General features: G+C 56.0%; 1 protein-coding gene across 10 annotated transcripts in view; it reads right to left on the minus strand.

The window, feature by feature from the left end:
* Positions 1–5,715: 5,715 nt before the first annotated feature.
* Positions 5,716–24,256, minus strand: part of KCNQ4 (potassium voltage-gated channel subfamily Q member 4) — a 52,794-nt gene continuing 34,253 nt past the window's right edge. For 2 of the 10 annotated variants that reach the window (XM_070610054.1, XM_070610055.1), the window contains 6 exons: positions 22,419–22,580; positions 15,441–15,661; positions 13,638–13,737; positions 11,289–11,420; positions 8,683–8,809; positions 5,716–7,890 (listed from right to left, as the gene is read on the minus strand). In XM_070610054.1, the coding sequence (XP_070466155.1) occupies positions 7,678–7,890; positions 8,683–8,809; positions 11,289–11,420; positions 13,638–13,737; positions 15,441–15,661; positions 22,419–22,580 (955 nt within the window). In that variant the 3' untranslated portion in view covers positions 5,716–7,677. Of the gene's footprint in view, positions 7,891–8,171; positions 8,304–8,682; positions 8,810–11,288; positions 11,421–11,660; positions 11,823–13,637; positions 13,738–14,902; positions 15,058–15,440; positions 15,662–21,741; positions 22,581–23,548; positions 23,695–24,256 lie in introns of those variants that run through there. The other 8 variants (XM_070610059.1, XM_070610060.1, XM_070610056.1 and 5 more) reach the window with 6 other exon arrangements.

Below are 24,256 nucleotides of genomic sequence, written 5' to 3' on the forward strand. Positions count from 1 at the left end.
TAAGCACACTGACCTTTCCCCCAACATTCCACTGGCCAGAGCAAATTCCCTGGCCAAGCCCAAAGTCAGTGGGGTGGTGGAGTGGATGCTGTCGTGCCCAGATTCCCCCTTCAGTGTCTATGCACCCATTCCCCAGCTGCTGGGAATCTCAGCTGCTGACTCACAACTGTCACTCACTGGGAATTTCCCTTGGCCATAGGGAACTGCCTCACCCAAAGTCATGCCCCTCCCTGGGGGTGGCTCATGGCCAGTGATTGGCTGAGGCACAGAAACAAAGGCCTTCCTCCTTCTCAGAAGGGCTCTGTAAGCTCCAGAGCGCCTGAAGATCAGCAGATGCCTCAGCTGGAATCTCATCGCAGACCAACTTCTCCCTCTGCCCAGGCCTGCCTTCCTGACATCCTTACAGACGGGTCTCCTGAGAGCACTCCCCAATAAACCTGCACATCCCTCTCTGTCTCAGAACCTGTTTGTAGGAAATCCACTGTAAGACAGGTAGAGAAACAGACGCCACCCCAAGGTCACCATGGTAACGACGAGGAGGGAAGACTTTCCGACAAATGATACAATCTGCTACACTCACTAAAGAATGTCTCACGGAGTGTTCCCTTGTAGGGAGGCACAGTAAAACAGAAGAACGTGGTCCCCAGACCCAGACTGCCTGGGTTCAAGCCCGGGCTCTGCAATTTACACACATGCTCGTCACACGTGCAGGGTGAGAACTGAGGCCACCTTTGAGAGGTCCCCATTTTTTAGCTGCATTGATTTTATCGTTTATAGTGGGATGCCAAAGAGGCTATGTTGTGGCAAAGGTTCTGGGGCTAAAAAAAACAAAGTTTCCAAACCACTTGGTTCCATGATGTCTAGACACGTGTCTGCATCTGTCCAGCTGAGATGGGGCAAGCCCCAGAATGGATTCTCAGCCCTGTGCACTTACAGCTGAAAGGGGACTAGGTTGGAGGGTCAAACCCTGACTCCAGCTTTTATGGGCTGAATTATGAGCCCCCCACAAATTCCTATGTTGAAGCTCTAACCCCTAGTACCTCAAAATGTTACTGTACTTGGAGGTAGGGCCTTTAAAGAGGTGATTAGGTTAAAATGGGGTTGTTAGGGCGGGCCCTATCCAATGTGACTGGTGACCTTACGAGAAGAGGTGATTAGGACAGAGAGAGAGGCAGAGACAGAGAGAGGCCAGACATATGCATGAACAGCGAGACAATCATGGGAAGACACTAGAAGAAAACGGCCATCCACAAGCCGAGGAGAGAGGCCTCAGAATGAAACCAACCCTGCTCACTCCTAGATCTTGGCCTTCCAGCCTCCAGAACGGTGAGGCAATACATTTCTGTTGTTCAAGGCACCCAGTCAGTAGCATTTGTTATGGCAGCCCCAGCAAAGTAATATCCCAGGGGAGCAGCTGTCACAATCCTGTTGCACACGAGAGGCGGGTAGAAGGGGGAAATGTGCTGCTCGACCTCTCAGAGGAAAAACCAAGAAGTTGTTTTAACAACTAGAACTCTCCAAAGGTGAAATACATGAAGTACATAAAATAAGTTATCTAAATTGAGAAATAAGAGAATGGTCTTCTTTGATCTGCAAGAGCATAAAAATTGCAACAGATCCAGAGCATCCAAGTGAGATGAGCGCCTGCAGCATTGCATCCCAGGCTGCTTGGAGCAGCTCCTGAGCCTGGACCTCAAGAGGCCGTGTGTCTCCTGCTTTTGCCCTCTTGTCATGTGAAAAAGCCCCATCTAATCTCTTGGAGCATGGAAAGCCACATGGAGCAGAGGCAAGCTATCCCACCCGTGGACCAACCAGGGTGCTGACAGCCAGCACCAAACACCAGACATATGAGTGAGGCCATCTTAGACCATCCAGCCCCAGTCAAGATGCCAGAAGACTACAACCACCTGGCGATGAGAGGTGAGACCAGCAGAACTGCTCAGCTGCCCAGCCCCAATTGCTGACCCACAGAATCAAGAGTAAATAAAACGGTTGTTGTTTTAAGCTATTAAGTTTTAGAGTGAGTATTTACATAGCCATAGATAAATGACACACTAAGCTAAAATTATATCTGCTCTCAAGACCACATCTGATGGCAGTTTGGGGACTCCCATAGCCACCTGCAAACTCTCCTTGCTGAGCCAGACAAATTTAGAAGATACAGAGTGGCATGTGCATTGGGTAATTGTGCATCTGTTTCCTCCAGGGGCTGGATGACCTCAGGGCCGTAACCGGGTCTCCTGTGTCTGTTCAGCCTGTGTATTGTGCTGAGCCAGGTCTGACAGACAGCAGGTGCTCTGTAGACATTTACTCAATTAGTGAACTGCTGGGGCACTTGTCCAGGTTACCAACATCTCCGGCTCTCCCAACTTGTCTCCCTGTACCCAAACTTGCTCCCTCAAATCCATCTTCCATCCTAGGAAGAAAACTTTCTAAAATGCAAATCTATCCTGGTTTGATCCCTCATCAAAATCTTTAATTGGCCCCCCCACGGCCCTCACGGTTAAGTCCTCTGTCTTTGGAACGATTTATGAAATCCCGCAAACTTTGATCCCTGTCTGATTCTAAAGTCCCATCTTGTTCCACTCTCTCCCTTGCTCTCTGGGCCCAGTCACAGAGACTTCTTTCAGTTCCATTCATGTACCACACTCTTTGGTGCCTCTGGACCTTTACACATGCTATGCCCTCTAGCCGGAACATTCACCACCACCCAGTTCCCATGCCTGGCTAAATCCTACTCCCCTTCAATACATTTGGTTGTCCACTTTGCCTGGATTGAGAGGTGACAAGGAGTATGGATCTGTGATGGTTTCTGAGCAGCGGCCAATGGTTTGGCTGGATGTTCAGGAACTCAGAAAGCACCGAATTGGAGGATTGGTGATAAGGAAGACTTGGGAAGAGGTTTTCAGATGGACTTTCAGAAATAGGCACAGAGTGTGAAGGTACTTCCATCCCAAGTGAAATCTCATCAAAGGGCATCCACGGCGGAAGAGGCTCTCGATAATCCGATGGCTAAGACGGCACATCCCATGGATGTCCATCCGCCTCCTTCTGCAGTCCCTCCAGTGCTTGCTCAACATGCCCTTCTACGGCATGGTGATGGTGGCAAGAACGGCGACTATTTATGGGTTCAACAATATGGGTTTACCTCACCAAGGCTGATCTGGCTAATGCCACCACTGTACGTCCAACCTACCATCAGTAGACACAAATGTTGACCACCCAATATATTGCCATTCTGTAGGGATTCATCCAGCCACTGGTGCCAGGTTCATTCCACTGGATCCTTTCCATCCTGGAGGGGGCAGCCATTTATCCTCATTAACACAGCCAGAATATAGGGTTCAGGAACCAAAGGGAAGTCGTGAGAGCAGCTTCTCTCGCTATTACACCAAATAACCCACAGGATTAATTTCCTGTGGCTGCCGTAACAAATTACTATCAACTTGGCGACTTAAAACATCAGACTTTATTCTCTCACAGTTCTGGAGGACAGAAGTTCAACATCAGCTTCGCTGGGCCAAAATCAAGGTGTCAGCAGGGCCACACACCCTCCAGAGCTCCGGGAGAGAATCCGGTCCTTGCCTCTCTCGGCTTCTGCTGGCTGCCATCATTCCTTTGCGGTGGCCACGTTACTCCAGCCTCTGCTCCTGATTCATATTGTCTCCTCCTCTTTCGTGTGTGAGATCTTCACCTCTCTCTTAAAAGGCCACTTGCAATTGGATTTAGGGCCCACTGATAATCCAGGATGATCTCCCCATGTCAAGATCATTAACTTAATCATATCTACAAAGATCTCTTTTCCTTATAAGGAAACATTTGACTAATTCAAAGATTAGGACCTGGTATCTTTGGGTGGCTGTTATTCAGGCCACGACACCCACTGACAAAACTTTTGCTTCTTGTCCCCACAACGTTGGGCTCTGTTAGTTTGGAGGTCTTAGTTCTCAAGGGAAGGGAAGCAAGGTTTCACTGAATTAGAAGTTGAAATTCCTAACTGCTATTTTGGGCTCCTCATGCCACTAAACCAACAGGAAAAGAAAGAGTTAAGGTACTGGCTGCCTGACTGGTCTTCATTCCCAAGGGGAAATTGGGATGCTGCCACACAACAAGGGTGAGGAGGACCACGTCTAGAACCTGGGGGATTCTCTAGGGTCCCTCTTAGCACTTCCATGTACCATGGTAAAAGTCAATGAAAACCTATGGCACCCGAAACCGGGCAGGACCACTGAGGATTCAGATCTGTCAGGAATGATTCTTTGGGTCACTCCACCACGTAAAGAAGCCTAACCAGCTGAGGCCCTGGCTGAGGGTAAAGGGAACACAGAAGGGCAGTGGGAGAAAGAGAGAGACAGATATAGATATACAGAGATCAACAATGGAACTCTGACCAGTTACCAGAAGGTCCATTGCAGCTATGCATATTTTCTTCCTTGCCTGTTGTGTGTGTCTTATTACATAATTTTTTCTTCCTTCCTCCTTTCCCCCTATCATTTTATTATATAAAGATTGCAAGTGATCGCTAACTTTACAGTTTGGTATTTCGTTGCAGGCGGGATTATGACTGAATTAGAGAAGTAATTAACATCACCCAAATATGGATTCCACGACTAACTGCTGGAGATGGAGACATCTATTGGATGGCAGGACTTCGTGTTTTTCCCACTTTAGGGAAGAGGATTAGAGTGTCTTCATTTGTTTGCAAGATAGTTTCATCTTATTAAGTGGGAGCTACTGTTGCTATATGGAGGTTCAAATATGTGTGGATTGATGTGTGTGGATACTGAGCATCCAGAGGGGCAGATTGTGCTAGTTATTAAGCTATTATTGTCTTTCAGTTCCAAAGGCAGCCTTCTGTGCTCTGCTCTGTGATGCTGGGGCTGGGACTCTGGAAACCACATTACTCCCCTGTCAGCCGGCTTTCACAATAAGGGGCACTAGGGCAAGACTGAAGGGCAGCAGGAGAGGAGACCACCTTCTTCCTTTGCTTCCTAACCTTATCAGCAACAGTGTGGTAGCAACAGTGGATCCAAGCCATCAGCTTTCTTGCTGCACTCCCAGACAAGCTTCATAGTATCCCCTAGCCAGTGCTGGCACAGGCCAGACAGCACCCCTCTCCAGACCTCTGAGCCCCCGACTACAGGGCTCCCCCAATCAAGCTTGTAGGTTCTGCTAACCCCACCTCTTCCCTACATTCCTGCAGCTCTAGGAGTGGAAGCTGCTTCCCGCTGTGATGTTCTCTAGCTTCTCTCAAGGTTCTCTTTTGTTCTTTCAGCCCACGTACATCAGTATGACCCATCCCCTACAGCAAATTCTCCTTGCTGAAAAACCCAGTGTAGTTTCTGTTTTCCTGACTGAACTCTGAGTGATACAAACTATCAGGAAAGTGGCACTCACTTTCCACTGGGGCGCTACACCAAAAGGAAATGTATTTGCAAGTGCTGGGGGTCACCATGAGAGGTCAGCCTGCCTGAGAGGAAGGCTGAGATAGAAGACAGATCCCCAACACAGTTAAGCACCCAGATGTAGCAGTGCACGGAGCCAAATCTTTCCCCTGGACTTTTTAGTCATCTGGGCCAATAAGTTTCATTTTCTTGCTTAAGCCGTAAGGAGTTGAGTTTTTGTTGTGACAACCAAGAGTCCTGTCTAATTCAAATCTTCTCACCCCCAGACCAGCCCCAACACACAGCCCCTGAACAGCCAAGACCAACCACCTCCTACTGAAAACTTTAATGAAACCAATAAGTTAATAAGTTAACAAAGTGAGGTACTTGCATATCCGAGAACCGGGTTGGTAGGGAACCTTGATCGTGGAAGGAGGGCAGGCTTCTTGCCAAGTCTCCTTTGGTCATAGGGTAATCCCATTCTCCTGCCCCTCTCCACAGCTCTGTCTCTGAGTGGGCAGAGGGGTGGCTCTCTGAGGACAGCGTAGTGCGGGTGAAGTGAGCCAGGACAGGCTCTGTCCAGGGCATGATGGTCACATGCAGAGGGCTTGTTGGGGCAGAGGCTGGGCACCATGGGGCTGAGTAAGACCCAACCCCAGCCCTGGCGCTGGTGCATGCAGGTCCCCAGTCACAAGATGCAGGCAGCTGGGCCTGAGCCCCTGTTCGCTGGCACCCCAGAGATGGTCCCCCTTGGTCCACTACCCATCACCCCCCTGCCACCTGCATTGGCTTTGCAGAAGAGGGACAAAGGGGTAGGGATACCAAAGAGGTGCTGGGAGTCTGGAGTGGATGGGGGCTTATGCCAGTATGGGGGCTGCCAACTGACGTGAAGAGCGGGGCATGGCAGGAGGGGAGACAGTGCATATGAGCGCCAGACGCACAGCTGGTGCCTGAAAAATGGGAGTTGCTAGGTGCATTATTAGTTTCTCTGGGAGTTAGAGTGACTAGAAAGGGGACAAGCCTAGATAGAAGCAGGCTTGATAACTACCCTGGGGAAGGGCCCGGGATCTTTCCAGTGCTGTCGGGGCCCAAAGGCCTAGGCGTGAGTTGTGCTGTGGGGACGCCAAAGAGGGCTCTCGGGGGCAGGCAAAGGCAGCAGTTAGGGCTCCTGGACCACGGAGGAGTAGATCCTCTTGAGGAAGGGGAGCGGGTAAAGCTCTGGGGTGGGGCCTAGAGAGACCTGGGGTCACTTCAGAGCTCCCTCTCCCACCTGGATGAAGTGGGGGCCTCCTTGTAGTGGACATCACCTTGCAAGGCCAGTTTACTGGCATCAGCTGCAGAGGCCCGGGAGAGGCTGAATGGCTCTGTGCTCACGTCTCTAAGTGTGTGTGATTGTGTCAGTGTGAGTGTGAGAGACCTTCTGCATGTCTGGGGAAACTAAAGGGATATGTTTGTGTGATTGCAGCAGCATCGTCTGGGGGAGGTTTAGGGGAGAATACAGAAACTTGTGCTGTTAAAGGTGTCTGCAGGGCCAAAGAGGGGAGTGGACATCCAGCAGGCAGAGGGAGCCGCTGGGGCGGGACACCTGCAGATGGGAAGGAAGGCCCAGGCACTACCCTTGGGGGAGGCAAGGGAGAAAGAGGCCCTAAGCTGGGTGGGGAGGGGGTGATATGCCAAAGAATGGGGTTGGGGGTCATGGCCAAGCAGCCTGAGACCAGCTACTGCTGGAGGCCCATCTCCCATGGGGGAGGGGCAGATGGACCCCATGGGGGTCCCCAAAGTTGCATATTTAACATAGTTTGCATATATGGTGCCCACCTGCCTTGTGGCAGGGTCCTGTGCTTGTGGGTACCTGTGGGGCACCTTGGGCCCACCCTCAAGTGGGGCGGGGACTTGGCGGGACGGCTTTCGTGCTCTGTCCGAAGGCCGGCCGGACACCTCACCTTGCATAGCTGGAAGCTGGGTCAGGGCCAGGGCCCTGGCCTCAGCGCCCCGCTCCCACTTTCCGGTCAGTGCCCCTGCCAGGCGGGCCGCGCGGGGCTCTGGCGGGCCCAGAGGTCGCGGTCAGCCGCTGCTGCCCTCCCTGCGGCCTGGCATCTCGCACTCCTGAGGTGGGGCGAGTCGCTGGCACCCACAGCGGTAGCTCGCCCGCCCAGGCAGTTCAATACTGCGTGTGGCCTCTCTCCCCGCGCGGGAGCAGTTCAAGTAAGAGAGGAGCCGGAGGCCTCAGCGGGCGGGGCCGAGCGCCGGGCTGAGGGGCTGGCCGAGCGCTGCCCGGCCCCTGAGAAGCCCCTCAGTCCATGTTGGTGCTGACCGAGCGGGAGATGCTGAGCGTCTGGGCGGAGGCGGAGATGTCCTCGTGGTCCACAGGGCTGTGGTAGTCAGAGGTGATGTCGGGGTCGAAGAGCGGCACTTGCACGGCGCCCAGGCTGGCCGAGGTGCCGGAGCGCAGGCAGCGCGAATAGAAGCCCAACAGCAGGTCCAGCTTGTGCTCGATGGACTGCACCTGCGGGCAGGGCGCGGCTGGAGGCGGGGCTTGGCCAGGACGTAGGGGCGGGGCGAGCCTGGAGGCGGGGCTTGGGAGGGGAGAGGATGTGGGCGCGGCTTGAGCGGGGCTGGGGGCGGGGCGAGCCTGGAGGCGGGGTTTAGGAGTGGAGAGGGTGTGGGCGGGGCTTGACCAGGACTGGAGGCGGGATTCGAGGGCGGAGGGAGCCTGGAGGCGGGGTTTGAGAAGGGAGCTGATGTGGGCGGAGCTTGAGCGAGATCAGGCGGTGCTATAGACGGGACCTGGGGACGAGACGCGGCTGGGCAGCCGGGCTTCTCCCGGGAAGGGGGGTGTCTGGGAGACGCGGCTCGTCCGCGAGGAAGGGCGGAGCTTGACTGGAGGGCGTGACGAAGCTGGGAAACTAGGTCTTATTCCTGCGCCCCCCCGAAATTTAGTTGTGATTGTTTGGGATAGTCCGGGCGACCGAAAGAGAAAACAGAGGCGGGGTTAAATGAAATAGGCGCGACTTGGACTTAGCTAGACTACAGCAACCTAGGGCGGGGCTTGGCAGGAGAGGGTGGGTCTATCGGGTGGTTCAGTAGGAGTGGGCGGGCTTCCTGGGAGGCGGGGCTTACCTGTGGGGCGGGGTTCTGCCGGGCTCGGTTGCTCGGGCCCTGCTTGGGCTTCCCCCGGTGCTCGGGCCAGCGGCTCTGAAGGGCGCACCCTCCCCCGGTGCTTGTCCCCGCGGCCTTCCAAAGCTTCTCGGTCGACAGCTAGCGCTGCTACACCAGCGAAACTCCCTCCCACACTCACCTGCTTCTCCACCTTGACCACGCGTCCCATCATACTGATTTCATCCACCGCCTCCGAGTCGGAGGGCTTGTCGCCCTTCTCCCGGGTCTTCCGGTCCCCGGGGCCGCGGCCCACAATCTGGTCCACCCTGTGGGGAAAGGGAATCGTTAAAGGGCCCAGACACACGCCACTCGTCCCTCCCATAAGAACTCGAGGTTGCCTGCTGAGAGGGGAGACAGCCTGCCCTGGTGGGAGGGGGCCGTTCTGCCCTGCCAGTGGAGACCGAGGTGGCTGGAGGGAATGGGCTGCGGCGTTGCGCGTTTTCCAGCTGGCCGAGCAAAGGCACCACACACAAGCATGACAAAACCACCGCCTGATGGGAGGACCGGTGGGAGATGGTGGACTGGGAAAAGAGGGAGAGACACAAGTGGGAAGGTGACTTATGAGGGGGACAAGCTGGAGCTGGTCCTAACCTTGTTTTTCTGCTCTCCTTTACGGCAAACTTCTTGAAAGTGTTATCTCTACTCTCTATCTACAATTTCTCTCCTTCCTTTCTCTCTAAAACCTACCCCAATCAGGCTTTCATTCCCACCATTTCACCAAAACTATTGTCGTCAAGATCCCAAATGACCTCCATGTTGCTAAATTCGATGATCAATTCTCAGTCTTCATTACACTTGACTATTAGCAGCGCTCCGCACATCAGATCACCCTTCTTCCTGCACCTTCTTCTTGGCTTGCCAAACACCACCGTCTCCCATCCTTCCTCACTGACCGCTCCTTCCCAGTCTCCTTTGCCGGTTCCTTCTTTATCTCCACAACCTCTAAACATTGCAGGACCCAAGGTTCACTCCTGGGACTTCTTTTCTCTATTTATTTTCACTCGCTAAGTGATGTCTTCAGTTTCAGATTTTCAATTCCTCTATACGCTCTTGACACAAATCTGTATCTCCAGCCTATACCTCTCCCCCGAACTCCACATTCCTCTAACTGCCAGATCCACACTCTATTTAGATGTCTGATAGGCGTCACAAACCCAACACCTCCCAACTTTCTGGATCGAAACTTGCTCTACTCATTGCCTCCTCTGTGTCAATAAACGACAACTCTTTCCTCTTGCTCAAATCAAAAACCTTGGCCTCATCCTTGACTCTCCCATCAGATGACCCTGTCAACTCTACCTTCAAAATATATCTAGAATCTGATCATTTCTCCCCACCTCCACTGCTGGCACCCTGGTCCAAGTCCCCATCATCTCTTGCCTGGACGTCTGAAGTAGCCTGCTCACTGGTCCTCGTGTCCCCCCAGCTCCCTCATAGACCGTTCTCAACACAGCACCTAGGTTGATCCTTTTATAGCATAACTCGGAGCTTCTTGGTCCTTTGCTCAAAACCCCCCAGTGCTTGCATCTCCCCCTGGATGAAGGCCAGCATCTTCACAGTGGCCTTCGATGCTTTTTACAGTCTAAGAGCCATTAGCCTTCTCAGCTCTGCTCCTACTTCTCTCACGCCAGAACAGACACATGAGGCTCCCTGCTGCTCCTAAAACCACACCCCAGCCCCTGCCAATCTCCAAGCCTTTGCACCTGCTGTTCCCTCTGGAAACTATTTAAACAGCCACAGAGCTGGCTGCCTCACCTTTAATTTTTTCTCAAATGTCACCTTTTCACCTATTTAAAATTGCAAACCCCGACACCCTAGGCCTTATTTTTCTCCTTAGCATTTATCATCTGACTTATTCTGGTTCATTTATTTATCATCTGTTCTCCTTCCACAGAAAGGGAAGCTCCCTGAGGGCAGGGACTCTGCTTTGCTTTCCACCATATCCCTGCTGTCTGGTGGGTAACAAATGCCCGATGACTCTTTCTTGAGAGAATGAATGAATGGGCAGTGAGAATGCAGCCACAGAGGAGAGGGGTACAGTGTAGGTGACTGAGGTCTTGGTATGAGAATTCTTCCTATATGTTGGGCCGAGAGAGAGGTGCTGGAGGATTCCAGAGGCAAGAGGTGGGCAGCATTCAGGACAATTTGCCTACCCCCTTGGGAGGTGGGAGGTCACTTTTTTTTTTTTTGGTGAAGAAGATTGTTGCTGAGCTAGCACCTGTTGCCAATCTTCCTCTTTTTGCTTAAGGAAGATTGTTGCTGAGCTTACATCTGTGCCAGTCTTCCTCTATTTTGTATGTGGGGCGCCGCCACAGCGTGGCTTGATGAGCAGCACATAGGACCCGGAATCCCAGCCTGCGGAGCCGGGGCACGAAAGAAGAGGCAGCAAACTTAACCACTCGCTACCAGGCCAACCCTGGAGGTCACTGATTATCTTAAACCTATTATATTAGGAGCAGGAAACAGTCATCTAAAGATGTCCCCTAAGACGCGCAGGTCCAGAGGATTCGCACAGGGGACCTGCGGCTAGGCTATTCTTCAGGGTGAAGACAAGTGCAGCGTCTGGCCTCAGGCGTGGGGCAAGCCAGGGCCCTTGCCAGAAATGCCAGGGGCCGCAGCAGCCCCTAGGGGGCGCTCGGGGCTCCGTTCGGCGCCGCGGAGGGTCTCCCGCCCGCAGACCTCGTGCGGGGGTTAGGGTCCCCACCTCCCTGCCGCCCCCCACCCCATGCGGGGCGGGCCACCCACCGAGCCTGCAGGCTCTTGATCCGGCCTAGCATGTCCAGGTGCCCTGCCGAGTACTGCTCGATGACGTCCTTCACGTCGTACGGTCGCAGCGTCTCCTTGAATTTCCTTTTGGCCACCAGGAACTTCAGGATCCTGTTGGGAGAGGGGGTCTCAGAGGGAAGGGATTCATTTCCAACCCCCTCTCTGTCCCTTTGCTACCCGCTTGTCACCAGGGCACCTCCTGCTTGGGCCACTGCACACAGCCTCTGCTGGGTCTCCCAGCCTCCCTCCCCGCTACCCGGCTCCCACCCCTGCGCCCTCTGTAGGTGTGCTGGGTATTTTCTCATGTGCCTGTGTCTGCGGGCGCATTAGCCTCGGCGGGCAGGGACTGGCCTGGTCTCCCTCTGCTAGGTGGGACACAGGGCAGACATCTGTGCACACTGTTGATGGTGACAGCTTGGGGGAAGACATTTCTGCATTCACTCCACAGTTGCTTGTTAGCACCACTATGCTGGACCCTGGGCCCTCAAAGGGGCATCAGATCCGGACCCAGGCCTGGGGTGGGAGATGGAGAGGATGTAGATAATTATGGGGTAACAAGGGCCATGTCAAGGAATGGAGAAGAGGGCTGGGGACCATAGAAGGGAGGTCAGGGGACAAGTCTTGGGAGTGATACTTCCCAGTGCCCTGGCAAGAGGACAGGGATGAAGGGTGGCTTTCTGCACACAGACAGGCATGGAGGTGTGGGAGTCAGTCAGTTCAAAGTAGTCAGAACAGGATGTGAAGGCAAGGGATTAATCCACCGGGGCGGGGAGGGGGCAGTATAAGAAGACAGGGAAAGAGACTGGCCTTGGGAAGGGGCCTGGGAAGGGGTACTCTGAAGAGCCCTGAATTCCTGGCGGAGATTGGGCCATGGGAAGGTAGGGTGGTGGGGAAGGGGGCATGTGGTTTACTCTGCTTTAGCATGAGTGTTCTGCCAGCCTGTGTGGGGAAGCCTGGAGGGGCGGAGTCTTGGGCAGGAAGATCAGCTCCCGGGGATGGGCCTGAGCTGGGAGGGGGCCGTGGGGCAGAGACAAAAAACAGCTTTGAGCAATTCAGGACGTGGGACTGAGAGGCTCTGAGTAGAGTCCAGGATGACTCCCATGGCTTGAGTGACAGAGTGGATGGTCCCGCCACTGCACCACACAGGAGGAGGAGCAGGTTTGGGGCATGATGGGTGTGAGGGGTCTGTGGGATGGCTAAGGAGAGCTGACCTGAGCCAGGTGGCAGCTCAGGCAGTGTGTTCCAGAAGCTGGTCACTTGGAGGGGAGAGACAGGATGTGTAAAAAGAGGATGGGGAGAGGCCTCAGACTCTCAGGGGAGGGGTGTCCAGTTGACTCTAATTTTGAAAGGAACACAAAAGGAAGAGGCTTGTGGGCAGGTGCATCAGCCAGGGAAGAGAGGAGGTGGTCTGCAAGGCCGGGGAGTAAGGGGGCGTCTGGAGCTGGAGCTGCAGGCTGGGTACAGAGACCAGGCCAGAACTCCATTCCAAGGGGCTTGGGGGCAGATCCGTGCCGGGGCCATGGCTAAAGGGCTCAGGAGACTGGTCCCCTCTTAATTGTCAAGGCAGCGACAGCCAGTAGGGCAGGGGCTTTCGAACCTTTTGACCAAACCCACCATAAGAAATACATTTTATATCAGAGACCGGTACACACATATACATAACCGAAACATAAGTTTCATAAACATTATTTATCCTTACTCCAAGGGATGGACTCCAATATTTTCTATTCTGTTCTCTTCTTTTTAATGCATAGCCTGCTAAATTGATTTCACTAAGTTGATTTCAAACTGTTGTGACCTGTGGTTTGAAAAGCACTGCTCTAGAAGAAATCCTGGGGGAGACAGACAGGCTGAGGGCAAGCCACCCAAGGAGAGACAGAAAGTCTAAGACACAGGGGCAGAAGGAGGATGAGAGTGAGACACGGAGATGGAGGGAGACAGCGCATGAGACGGAGACACAGGGAGAGGCAGGCAGATGCTGGACACATCCAGAGAGAGAGAGAAATAAAGAGAAGAGAGACAGATATAAAGTGAGAGACAGAAGAAAGGAGAGAGAAGCAGAGAGGACACTGCGGGTCTGAGAGAGGGACCGTGATGGCGACCTATGCCCACCTCCCCACCCAGCCAGCCCTCCAGACCTGAGCAGCCATATGCCACCTCCCATCCCACCCACACTCCAGAGGCTTCGCCACCCCAGCACAGCCAAGGGTGCCAGGCGAGCAGCAGCGGCGTGCCGGGGAGCTAGGCCAGGCCTGGCCCTGAGGGCAGGCTCTGGAGGGGGAGCATCCATGGGGGGCAGACACATGAGGAGGCCACCCTCAGTCTCACCTGACGGAGCGGATAACTGTCTTCACAGCAGGCATGACGTCGTCCACTGTGAGCTCACACTGGTAGCTCTTCTCCTCTGCCACTTCCTCCGAGGGGCCCTCTGGAAAGTCAGGGGGCCCAGGTGGTGGCAGCAGAAGAGGCTGCTCTCAGCCTCCACCACCACATGCTGAACCATTCTTAGAGATCTCGGGGAGACAGAGGACCAGAAAGGGCCCAGAACCTTCCTGGGGGCACAAGGCAGACCAGGCCCTACCCAGAGCGGAAAACCCCACTTTGTTGCATGTCCATCTGCCCTGTGGCCAGTCAGGGTAAACATCTGCCTGGTGGCCAGGTGGGTGGGAGCTGCTTTAGGGCACATCTGCTCTGGCCTGGGGCAAATTGCACCCAGCCCTGGAGGAAGCCCCACTGGTCCCACCACGCAGGACAAGGAGCCCCAGAGAAAAAGGGGCTTGTACCCTCTGCACGTCATCACGCACACAGTCATCCTTCAGCCAAGAGGGAAGGAAGCTCAAGGGGCTGGCTCCTGTGCCCAGCTCTGCTACTGGGGAAGGCCCCTAAAGCAAGTCATCCTCCCCGATGAGAGAAACGGCTTCTCCGAGGCTAGTGCCCTGCACGGCAGAGAGGCGATGCCATCCTGGCCTCACAGGGGCAGGAGGTGGCGGAGGCCAGGCAGCTGCTTAGGCAGGGAAGAGGAGGCTCAGGGCACCAGCCACACCCAGGCTACCATGGGTCAGCACCTCCAAGACTGGTTTGTGGCGTCCTGTAACTTTCTAGGAAAGGGCTGTCCGAGTTGTCAGCTGGCAGCATCTTGGGGGCTGATAAGCACAGACAGAGGCAGTGTAGCTGGGTCCCCTCCCTCCAAGGCCAAAGGGGCTCCCTGTCCCCTTCCTCCAGCCTTGTCCACCCACCCCCTTCTTCTCCCACCAGCGGCCTGAAACATGTCAAAGCTGGGAGAAGTCTTCCAGGGCACTGGGTCCAGCCTTCTCCTTTTCCAGAAGAGCACACTGAGGCACAGAAACGTGCCTTACCTAAGTCACTGTACAAGTGCGGAGCCAGAACTCAAAAAAGTGACCTAACTGGTTAAACAGCGAGCCCCACAACGTTCACAGCCTCATGCCCGCAGGCTGGGCTGGGTGAAGAGGGCAGGGAGGGGAGCGTGGGCTGTGGAGCTGGACAGACCTGGTTGAGGAGAGCAGCACTGCCACTGACTAGCTGAGAGACCTCAGTCCCCACGTCCGTGAAATGGGCATAAAAACAGAACCTACTTCCCAGGGTCGTTGGGAGAAGTCAACCACATCATCCAGTGTGGGGCTGTGGCAGTCAGGGCTCAGCAAGGATGACTCCTGCTCCTTCCAAAGCACACTTGCAATGCAGCTGGCTTCTGTTGAGGACTTACTATATTCCAGAAACTTCTGGTCACCTTCCGGGGATAATCTCATTTAATCCTCACAGCAATCTTATGAAGTAGATACTATTACCATCCCCGTTTTACAGATGAGGGGAATGAGGCCCAGAGAGATTAGGTTACTTGCCCAAGAGAAACAGCAAAGCCTGGATTCAAAGCCTGTGCTCCTCACCACTACCAAGTGCCACCCTCCGCCTTCTTGCTGGATTGGCAGACAGTCCAGAGCCCAGCCAAGCAGGTATTGCGAGGCCCATTTCACAGACCGGAAGACCAATGCTCAAAGACGGTCAATCAGTTGCAGAGCTAGGACTAGAACCAAGTCTTCCCACCCCCAGCCCAGACTCTGTCCCCACCCTGCCACCCCCAGCGGGTCCGGGGCCCAGACCCCCAGGGCTCACCCTCCGCAGAGGTGCGGGGTTTGAGTCTCAGCGACGCCCGGAAGCGGGTGCGGTCGTTGAAGCTCCAGCTTTTCTGCACCTTGGTGGGGCTGGTGCCCTCACCCACCTGCTCGCTGCTCGGGGAGGCGGGCATTGGCGGGGGTGCCAGGTGCTGCTTGGAGGGGCCCGTCCGCCGCTGGGAGCTGCCCATCCGGATGCGGTCTTTGATGCCCATCCGGCTGCTGGCAGGGCCGGTCAGCCGGGAAGAGAGCCAAGTTAGCGGGAGCCGGGGTGGGCGGGAGTGGGGACACGGCTGACTTAGGACTCAGGGGTGGCTACTGGGTCCTGCTTCTCCACCAAGTGGAGACTTCCTGGATGGGACGAGGGTGTGGCGAGGGCAGCCCTGACCCCTACTAAGGGCAGTCTGAGCAGATCCTCTCCCCACCCCCACCTCCCACCCCTCATTGCCCGGACAGATAAGGGGTGCACAGGAGACAGATGTCAGAGTGGAAGGAGTGAGAGAAACCCAAGAAGGGAGTCAGAGACAGACAGGAGGACAGGGGAGCTGGCCTGGCCCACATGGGTGGGTGGAGGTGGAGGCGGTGACCACTCTGGGCACAGGCAGGCTGCTGAGAGATGGAGAAGCTCACCCTGCCACTGAGGTGGGCCTCCAGCTCCTCACCGTACACAGGGACAGGCTGTGTGGAGTTGGGGGGTGGTATGTGTGTTTGCACAGTGTGGATACACAGGTACCAGTGTGTGTACATGGATCAATTTATATTCTTCTCCTTTCCCCACTGCTGGAGCTATCTGATCCCACACTGGTCAGGTCAGGGCTTTAGGACCTGGTACAGCTGTAAAGGCAGTGCACTGCAAAATTCCCAAGTTCTCCATCACACAGACTTCAGTGTAAATGGTGCCCCTGGAGGAATGCAGTGTACTGGCTGCTGAGGGTCCTTGGCCTTGTGGGTCTTGCTGCTGAGCCCACATGTATGCCCAGGACATACCTGGTGCCCAGCCTCCTAGTGAAGGCCTATAACCTGTTCTGTGGTCTCCCCTGCCTGAGCTCTGCCTGCCTGGACTGACATCCTGCCCACATGGCCGTGGATCCCCCCTCCCGGCCCTACACCCCCACTGCCTACTGAGCCCCTAGTTCGAGAGCACCTACACATGTCTCTGTGCATGTAAACATATACGTGCATGTCTGTGCACGCACTCAGAGTTCCCTTCCCACACCCCAGCTCCCCACCACATCCCCCAAACCTTGGAGGAAGACAGGTGGGGGCAGGCCTCAGGGTCCCCAGGCCAGGCCCTGGTTAACCAATACCTGGCAGAGGAACTCTGCGTCCAAGAGGTCCAAGGACCACGTTTTCGCTGTTCGAGTAGGACCTATGCAAACATTCCAACCCATGCCCTATGGTGTCACCGCTGCCTCCCTGCTGTGGCTGTGGCTTGCCTCTCGGAGGGCCCTCTGCAGACAGGTTTGGGGCCCTTCCGCCCCAAATGTCTAGGGTCCTGGCTCAGGAGAGCACAAGCCAGTCTCAGAGGAGGCCTGAGGTGGGGCAGGAACTGGGGGAGGAGACTGTCACCTACCCTCAGGGACTTTCAGATCAAGGGTTGAGCAGAGGACAGATTCTGGTTTCAGGGTTGGGTGGGAGCCGGAGTCCCCCATGCCCAGGGCATGGGGTACAGGGTATAGAGCCAAGGTGCTGGGGTGAGGGAGATCTCGAAACCAGGGGCACTTTGGGAAGGCAGCCAGGATGTAGGGCCATCCTTAGGGGTAGGGGCCTCTGCCCAGAGGGGAGAGGTTATAGGTTAAGGACTGGGGCCCTGAGGATATCTGAAGGGAAGGTCAGGGGTGGCCCCCACAATCCAGCATGCTGTTTGCTGGCCCAGTATCCCCTCAACACATCCCAAAGATTCCAACCGAAGTTTGAGGTTGGCTCTCCCAAACTTTCCTCTGCAGAGCCATTCTTTCGGGCTCTCCTCATGCTGGCAGGCACCCCCCGCCCCACACTCGCGTGGCCCGTGCAACCCCTCCTTCTGTCCTCCGCTCCTCCGAGGGGGAGAGGCAGAGAGGGGGGTAGAGAAGGCCCTGACACTCAGCCAAGGGCCTGGAACTCCAGATCTCTGCACCCAGCACATCAGTCCAATGGCGTTCTGGGAAAGGGAGTGACCTCCCCATCACGAGAAGTGTGCAAGCAAGACTAAGCTTGCATTCAGCAGCACTTACGGAGGAGGGGTCTGGGGGCTTGCACTAGAGGCCTTGAAAGGTCCCTTTCCAGCTCTGATTCTGTGATGGTTGAAGGAGCTTCCAGCCAGGTTTGTGGGTTCTGTAACTTTCCAGCCAGCCACAGGCCCTGGGCTCCTCATCAATCTAAGAAGGCACCATTTTCCCATGGGTGGCCCTGGCTTCCAGCTCTTTGGGCAGGGCCCAGAGAATGGCTCACGTCAGCCTCTCTGGAGCCTAAAAGCTCAAAGAAAATGGAAAGAAACCTGGCACACAGTGGACATCGAAAGAGCTCCTCCCCTCCCCAGGCTCCTTAGAACACACAAGGTCCTGTCTGACACCTTATCCCTTTCAGTTCCCCGGCCACTGCACGTGGTGGATTCTGTATTTACCACCCCTATTTTACAGCTGTGGAAGGAGGGGAAATGACATGCGCAGGGTCACAGAGCTCCCATGGATGGAGTTAGCACTGGAACCCAGCTTTCTCTGACTTCAGAGATGGTGTTCTTTCTCCGGGACAAGCAATCAGGATCGGGTCTAGGGCAGTGGTTCTCAACTGAGGGTGATTTTGCTCACCAGGGGACATTTGCCAATACTGGAAACATTTTTGGTTGCCACACTGGGGGATGCTCCTGGCACCTAGTGGGTAGAGGCCAGGGATGCTGGTAAACATCCTACAAGGCATAGGACAGCTCCCAACACCAAAGAATTATCCCACCCAAACGTCAACGGTGTGAGGTCAACAAACTCTGATCTAAGGGGTCTGTCAGTGCCTGGGAGGCAGATGGGGTGGGCTTGACTGGGTCTGTCCTATGGGACAGGCTGCCTTCTGACTGTCCTGCTGGACCCAACCCCTGCACTCACTTCCACAAGGAATTTCTTTAAGGACCCATCATCTGCCTGCCGAAGGCCAAGGTCGCGGCGGGAGGAGAGGCAGCCTCCCCCTTCAGGTGCTGGGTACAGCCACTCCCTTCAGGACTGTGGAAACGGCCTCAGCACTGGCCTCTCCCCCCTGGCCTTGCCCTTCCTGCCCACCACGCCCACTGAACCAAAGTCACCTTGCAGAGGGGCAGATCTGAGCCGGCTTAGCCCTTCAGTGTATTCCCATTTCCTACATCCACGGTTTCCAAGCTGTTTTTTAAAGTAGGCAAGATCTTAACTGCTCAACATACTAAATCAAACGAGGCCAATATTTCCACAGCGCCTCCTCTGAGCCAGGTGCAGTCGAAGCAAAAGCAGATCCTATTACCATCCACATTTTACATCTGAGGAAACTGAGGCAAGAGGGCTTATGCCCAAGGTCCCCTAGCTAGGGAGGGGTGGCCAAGTTCAGACCCAGAACCCACATTTCTAAGGGACACTGCCTCTTGGTAGAGCAGCCAGGAGCTCTGTCACTCATCCCCGCCTCATGGGCCCCAATCCACAAGGCTCCAGAGGCACTTTTGGGAAACCCAGGACTCCAGGAGCCCAGGCTGCCAGGCAGGCCAACAGGACGAAGCTCACGCAGGGCTTTTGGGTTCTTCATGAGCCAGCGCTGCCCCCAAACTCAGCTCCTGGCCTCCCGCTCTCAGAACTGGCCATGCTGGGCTGCCTGCTCCTCTGCCATGCTGTGCTCTCTCCCCTCCTCACCCTGGTGCCCGCCACTTCCTTGGCATGCCCTCACTCACGCTCACTCCTTTTTGGGCCTCTGGTGAAGTGCCTGACCCAGGCCCCACAGCTCCTCTGCCTCCTCCTTTTGTTGCGCTCATCACACCGAACAGCAATGACTCCTTGCAACTCTCCAGGCACCATGTTTTATTCATCACTGTGTCCCTAGTGCCAGGCCTGGCGCAGGGCAGGTACCGAGGAATGGGGCGGTGATGCAGCTAAAAGAGCTGAGTTCTGGAGTTAGCAAAAGAGGTGCCAATGCCAGCTCCTTCAGGCATCTGCTGGGTCCCTAGGTGGGCAGTGGGGAGCCAGGAAGCTAAACCCAAGGCCTGGCTAAAGTCAGAGTGGGAAGGACCCTCAGAGAGCCTCTAGTTCAATCTGCCCATTCCACAGACGGGAAACTGAGGTCCAGAGAAGGGAAGCAATTTGGCCAAGATTGTACAAGGGGTCAGCGGCAGAGCCAGAACTCATCCCAAGCCTCGTGTAAGTGTCCCTCCTGGCAGACTGGGTGCCAGTCTCATGCCCCTAGACCTGGCAGAGGCATCCCCAGGAAGGCGAGGGGCTCACCAGGGCCCCAAGGCAGACGGCAGGCGGCAGGCACATGCACCTTGTCCTAGGCCCATCCTGTCCCCCTCTCCAGCCCCTGAACTTGGGGGGCGAGGAGGAGTGGGGACAGGAGGAGCAGGCGAGGGGGTACCTCGGTCTCCAGCTGGCGTGGATCCGAAAGAAACTCCGTTTATTACTAAACATCTGGCTGGAAAGTTAGAACAAGACACAAACAGAGGTTAGTGGGAAGAAGGCAGGTGGGCAGAGCGTGGGGAGCTGCCAGGATGGGGCCGGCCTCCTGTGGCTGGTGGGAGAGAAGGAGCCCCACCCAAACCTCCAGGCCACATCCCCAGAATGCACAGGTTCTCAAGTTTTGCATGAGGGTCCCCTGGGGAGCATGTTGAATGTGCAGGATTCTGTGCTTCCTCTCTGGAGTCTCCTGTGGGCTTGGGGAGAGGTCCAGGTATCTGCATTTTGAACAACATGCCAGGGGATGCTGATGCAAGAGGTCAGTGGACCCTGCTTTGAGAAACACTGCTTAGAGCCTTGTCGCAAAACCCCAAAGAGAGGAGGTGCTGGCCCTAACAATGCCGTTCCCCAGGAAATCCTGCTCCTGTAGTCCTGGGAAGGTGCTCAGCCCGGGTCCCTCCACAAGCACCACTAAGGGTATGACCAACCAGGTATGTATGTGTATGTATGTGGGGGGGTCCTGTCTGGGCCCCAGGCAGCCAAGATTAAGGATATGGCCATTTGGCCTGAGCCTGGTGACCGATCTCCTAGAAGTCACCCCTGGGGTCAGCCCCCTGGGGTCCCTGGGAAGAAGGGACACTCTACCACCATCACCACAAGCCCCAGCCATGCAGACAGACACTCCAGGGCAGACGGACCCAAGGCTGGAAGTTAGTGGTGGCCAAGCTCTGAGCAGTAATCTGTTCCTAGGCCTTGGAGGGCCCAGAGACCCAGAGCAGCTGTGGGAGATGGTAGGTGCTGGGCTCCGGTAATCTCCATTCCCAGAGCCTCCCTATTCAGGCCTGGGGAGACAGGCCCTGGGCAGGGTAGCTAAAATGCCAGAACTCTGAGTTTCTGCCTGGAAGCCATGGTTGGAGGGGGCTGGGGGTGACAATGAAGGGCCTTCAGGCAGGGGCAGAGAATCTGAGTGGGGCCGCACCATGGACTCTTCCAGGGAGCTCCCAGCTGGGCCTGGTCATCCACACTTCCCCTCCCTCCAGTCCCAGACCTGGAGGGGCTCTCCTTCTCCACACTTCCTGTCCAGCCCTTGGCCAGAAGTGCCCCACCTGAGAACAGGGAAGGAATGCTGTCCCCAGCATCCTCTGCACCAAAACCCCATTGTCCAGGTTCCCCAGGCCTTTTCAGCCCAGAAACCCAGAGAAGCCAGAGCCCCTCATCAGCCTAAACATCACTAATTTTCTGCCCAGGACCCAGAGGCTCAGAGTGACTTGATGAGTTTCTCAAGGACACACAGCATCAGGTGGCAGAGGCAAGCTTTCACTGCACCTCCTCCTCTGATCACTGAGTGGCTCACCTCTTCTCCCCTCCCTTGTTCTGGGCCTGGGGCTCAGCATCACACCTGAGGCTCGAGGCCCAAATGTCCACCTGGCTGATTCAGGGATGATATGTGAAGATGAGACCAAAAAAAGAGATGGGTAGGGGACAGGGGAGGAGTGAGGGGGCATTGAGTCCTTGACCTCAAAGCTAAACCTCCACAGGCACAGCCACTTTCTCATATGTGGTTAGTGGGCTTCCCTTATCCAAATACACCTGAAATTCCACTATTTATGAACATTTATGTGGAGGTAAGCATTGTTCTTCCTTTGTTCTTCTTTCAAGATGCAAAAGCTCCAGGAGAGACAGGTCAAGGGGAAAGAAACTGTTGGGAGCAGCAAAATGTCCCTCAGTAAGGAAGAAAGGCATTGTGGGAGAATCCCGGGAGCACCCTCTGGGATTAGCAAAGCTGTGGACGGGGTTGCACAAGACAAGAGCATTAGTCATTGGATGAGTTTACGCAGGTCCTACAGCGGTTCTTAGTCACAGAGCTCTCTTTCCAGCTGGAATGTGGTTCCCGAGAGGCAAGCTCAGTGTCAAGCCCCTTCTAGAGGAACATGCCGGGGGAGGGGGTTCCCTGCCCTTGTACCCCAGAATGCCCACGATTACCTGAGCCGTAAGCACCTGTGGCCAGCGGCCTCCTCCTCTCTCCAGCTTCCCGGGAGGGATGGGGGTGCAGGGGTGGAAGAGTGAGGGGGACGTGGAAACAGAGAAAGAAAGAGGACAATGGGATGAATGGAGGAGGTGATGGGGAAGGGTGGTGTGGACATCTCCCCGACTCGCCCAGGTGACAAAAAGGTGAGTCCAGCCTGGCCTCTCCAGAGAGGCTCTCAGTCTGTACCTGTCAGGCCATTCGACGACAACTGCCCAGGCCTCATGACAAGGCCTGGGGGTCCCCAGAACAGGCCCAGACACCCACGTAGTGGCTGGAGGCAGGTCTGAGAGAGGATGAGACAGAGAATGGAAGAGGAGGAAGAGAAGCAAGAGGAGGTGGCGGCCCTGGGGGCCCCTACCTTTCCCCAGGGCAGAAGGAGGCGCTGCCCGGCCGGTGGCAGGTAGCAACGGGCGGGTAACGGGAGGGCGCTCCGTCGGGTACCGGCGCCCGCCGCACCTCCAGGGGCCGTAGGCCCCCATTGCGGGCCCGTTGCACGTGCTCAAACAAGAGGGCCAGCTCTCTGCAGGAGAGGGCGCCATCAGCAGCAGGCAGGGACTTGGCACACTCCCCTCACCCAGTAGGCACTGAGCTCCTGAGCTTGGATCCTGCCAGGCACTGCCTCTCTAGAGGTGCTCAGCAAACACCTCAGGCAGGAACAGGCAAGGGTGGGAGTGGGAGAGACTAGCATTCCTCCTTCCCTTTCTGATTTCTGAGGACTTCCTGGGAAATCCTCAGGGACGCCAAGTATCGCTGTGCAGTCTGGGCTCCACTCGAGGGCACCCCACAAGGTGGCAAGTGGCAACTCCAACCCAGCTTCCTCTGCTCCTCACGCTGAGTGCCTGGGTGCGGAGCTGTGCCCACCTGGAGGCCAGCAGCAGCCCTGGAGTCCTCACCCCCCTGGATCTTAGGGGGGAAACTGAGGCTGAGGAGGGAGCCTTGATAGGGTGGCTAGCCCAGCTTTCTGCCCTGCAGCACTGGGTTCTTGCCAACTAGATCTGGGGCTCAGCTTCTTCGAAACTCTCCAGGCCACTTCCTGTTTCCAGAACCCAAGGAGGATACCTCCTCTCTCTGCCTTCTCAGCACACAGATGAGGAAACGGAGGTCCAGGGAGCAGGAAGCCCAGCAGACCCAGCATCTCCACACCAGGCTCTGTCCCTCTTACCAGAGGACCCAAGACCACCCACCCCCAAGTCTTCCCTCACCTCCCACACATCATATTTCTAACAAACCAGCCCCTGCCCCACTCCCCAAGGCCTGGCCTTGAGTCCTTAGGGCTGCTCCTGCAAAGGGCGCCTTGTTCTGATCTAACCAGTTTCTCTGTCTGTGAGGGGGGTGCCTGCTTCTGCCAGGTGGAGAGATGGGGGGAACGGTGCTCTTCTGGGAGCCCTTCTTCCCAGCCCCTTCTCTCCCACTCCTCCCCTGGGGAGCCCCTGGGGCTGGGAGGGGGCAGGGAGGGGGGCAGCCAGGTGCAGGGGAGAGTGGGCTCACCCAACAGCTGCTCTCGGAGAACAAATGAGGCAAAAACAGGCTCCCGCAGAAGCGCTGAGCACAGCAGCCTGGCCCGGCCGTGCACTCGGCGCCCGCCTGCCCGCAGACTGAGCCGAGCTCCATGGTCTTCATTCCTGCCCCAGGGCCTGGCCGGCCCCTGGCCCCAAGAACCTTGGTGATGCTATTAATAATCCCCTACGTGGAGCCACCCCCTGTGTGGTCTTACCCTGGCCTGGGCTAGGGGGGGGCGAACCCACTTCTGGGCGCTAAGGCTGCTGCCTGGCACAGTAAAAGCAGGTCCATATTCATGCACAGGGGTGCTCTGAGGGCCCTCGAACCCAACTCTGGCACAGCCATTCTGGCCCATCCCACACTTTCTCTAGCCAGCTGCAACATGCCAGGCTGGCAGACTAACACTGCCCCCAACTTACACGGAGGGGAGAAGAGCTGGCTGGGCCACTGCCCAGAGTGGCATCAACTTTAGGTGAGCATGTGACTGCCAGCACTCCGGGACCCAGGGCTCACCCCGCACCCTGTGTCCAGTGTGCACCGCCTTCCCTGGGCAGAGCAAAGCGGGAGAGAGCACACTCCAGCCTCTGGGTTACACAGGATCTGCAGAGCCAGCCTCACATGCTCCCCTGGGAGCCCTCACCCCTTTCCCATCCTCCAGGGTGGAGTCCCAGCCACTTGTCCTCAAGAGCATTGCTG

Source organism: Equus przewalskii, chromosome 2 (assembly GCF_037783145.1).
Source record: "Equus przewalskii isolate Varuska chromosome 2, EquPr2, whole genome shotgun sequence".
Classification (NCBI taxonomy): Eukaryota; Metazoa; Chordata; class Mammalia; order Perissodactyla; family Equidae; genus Equus; species Equus przewalskii.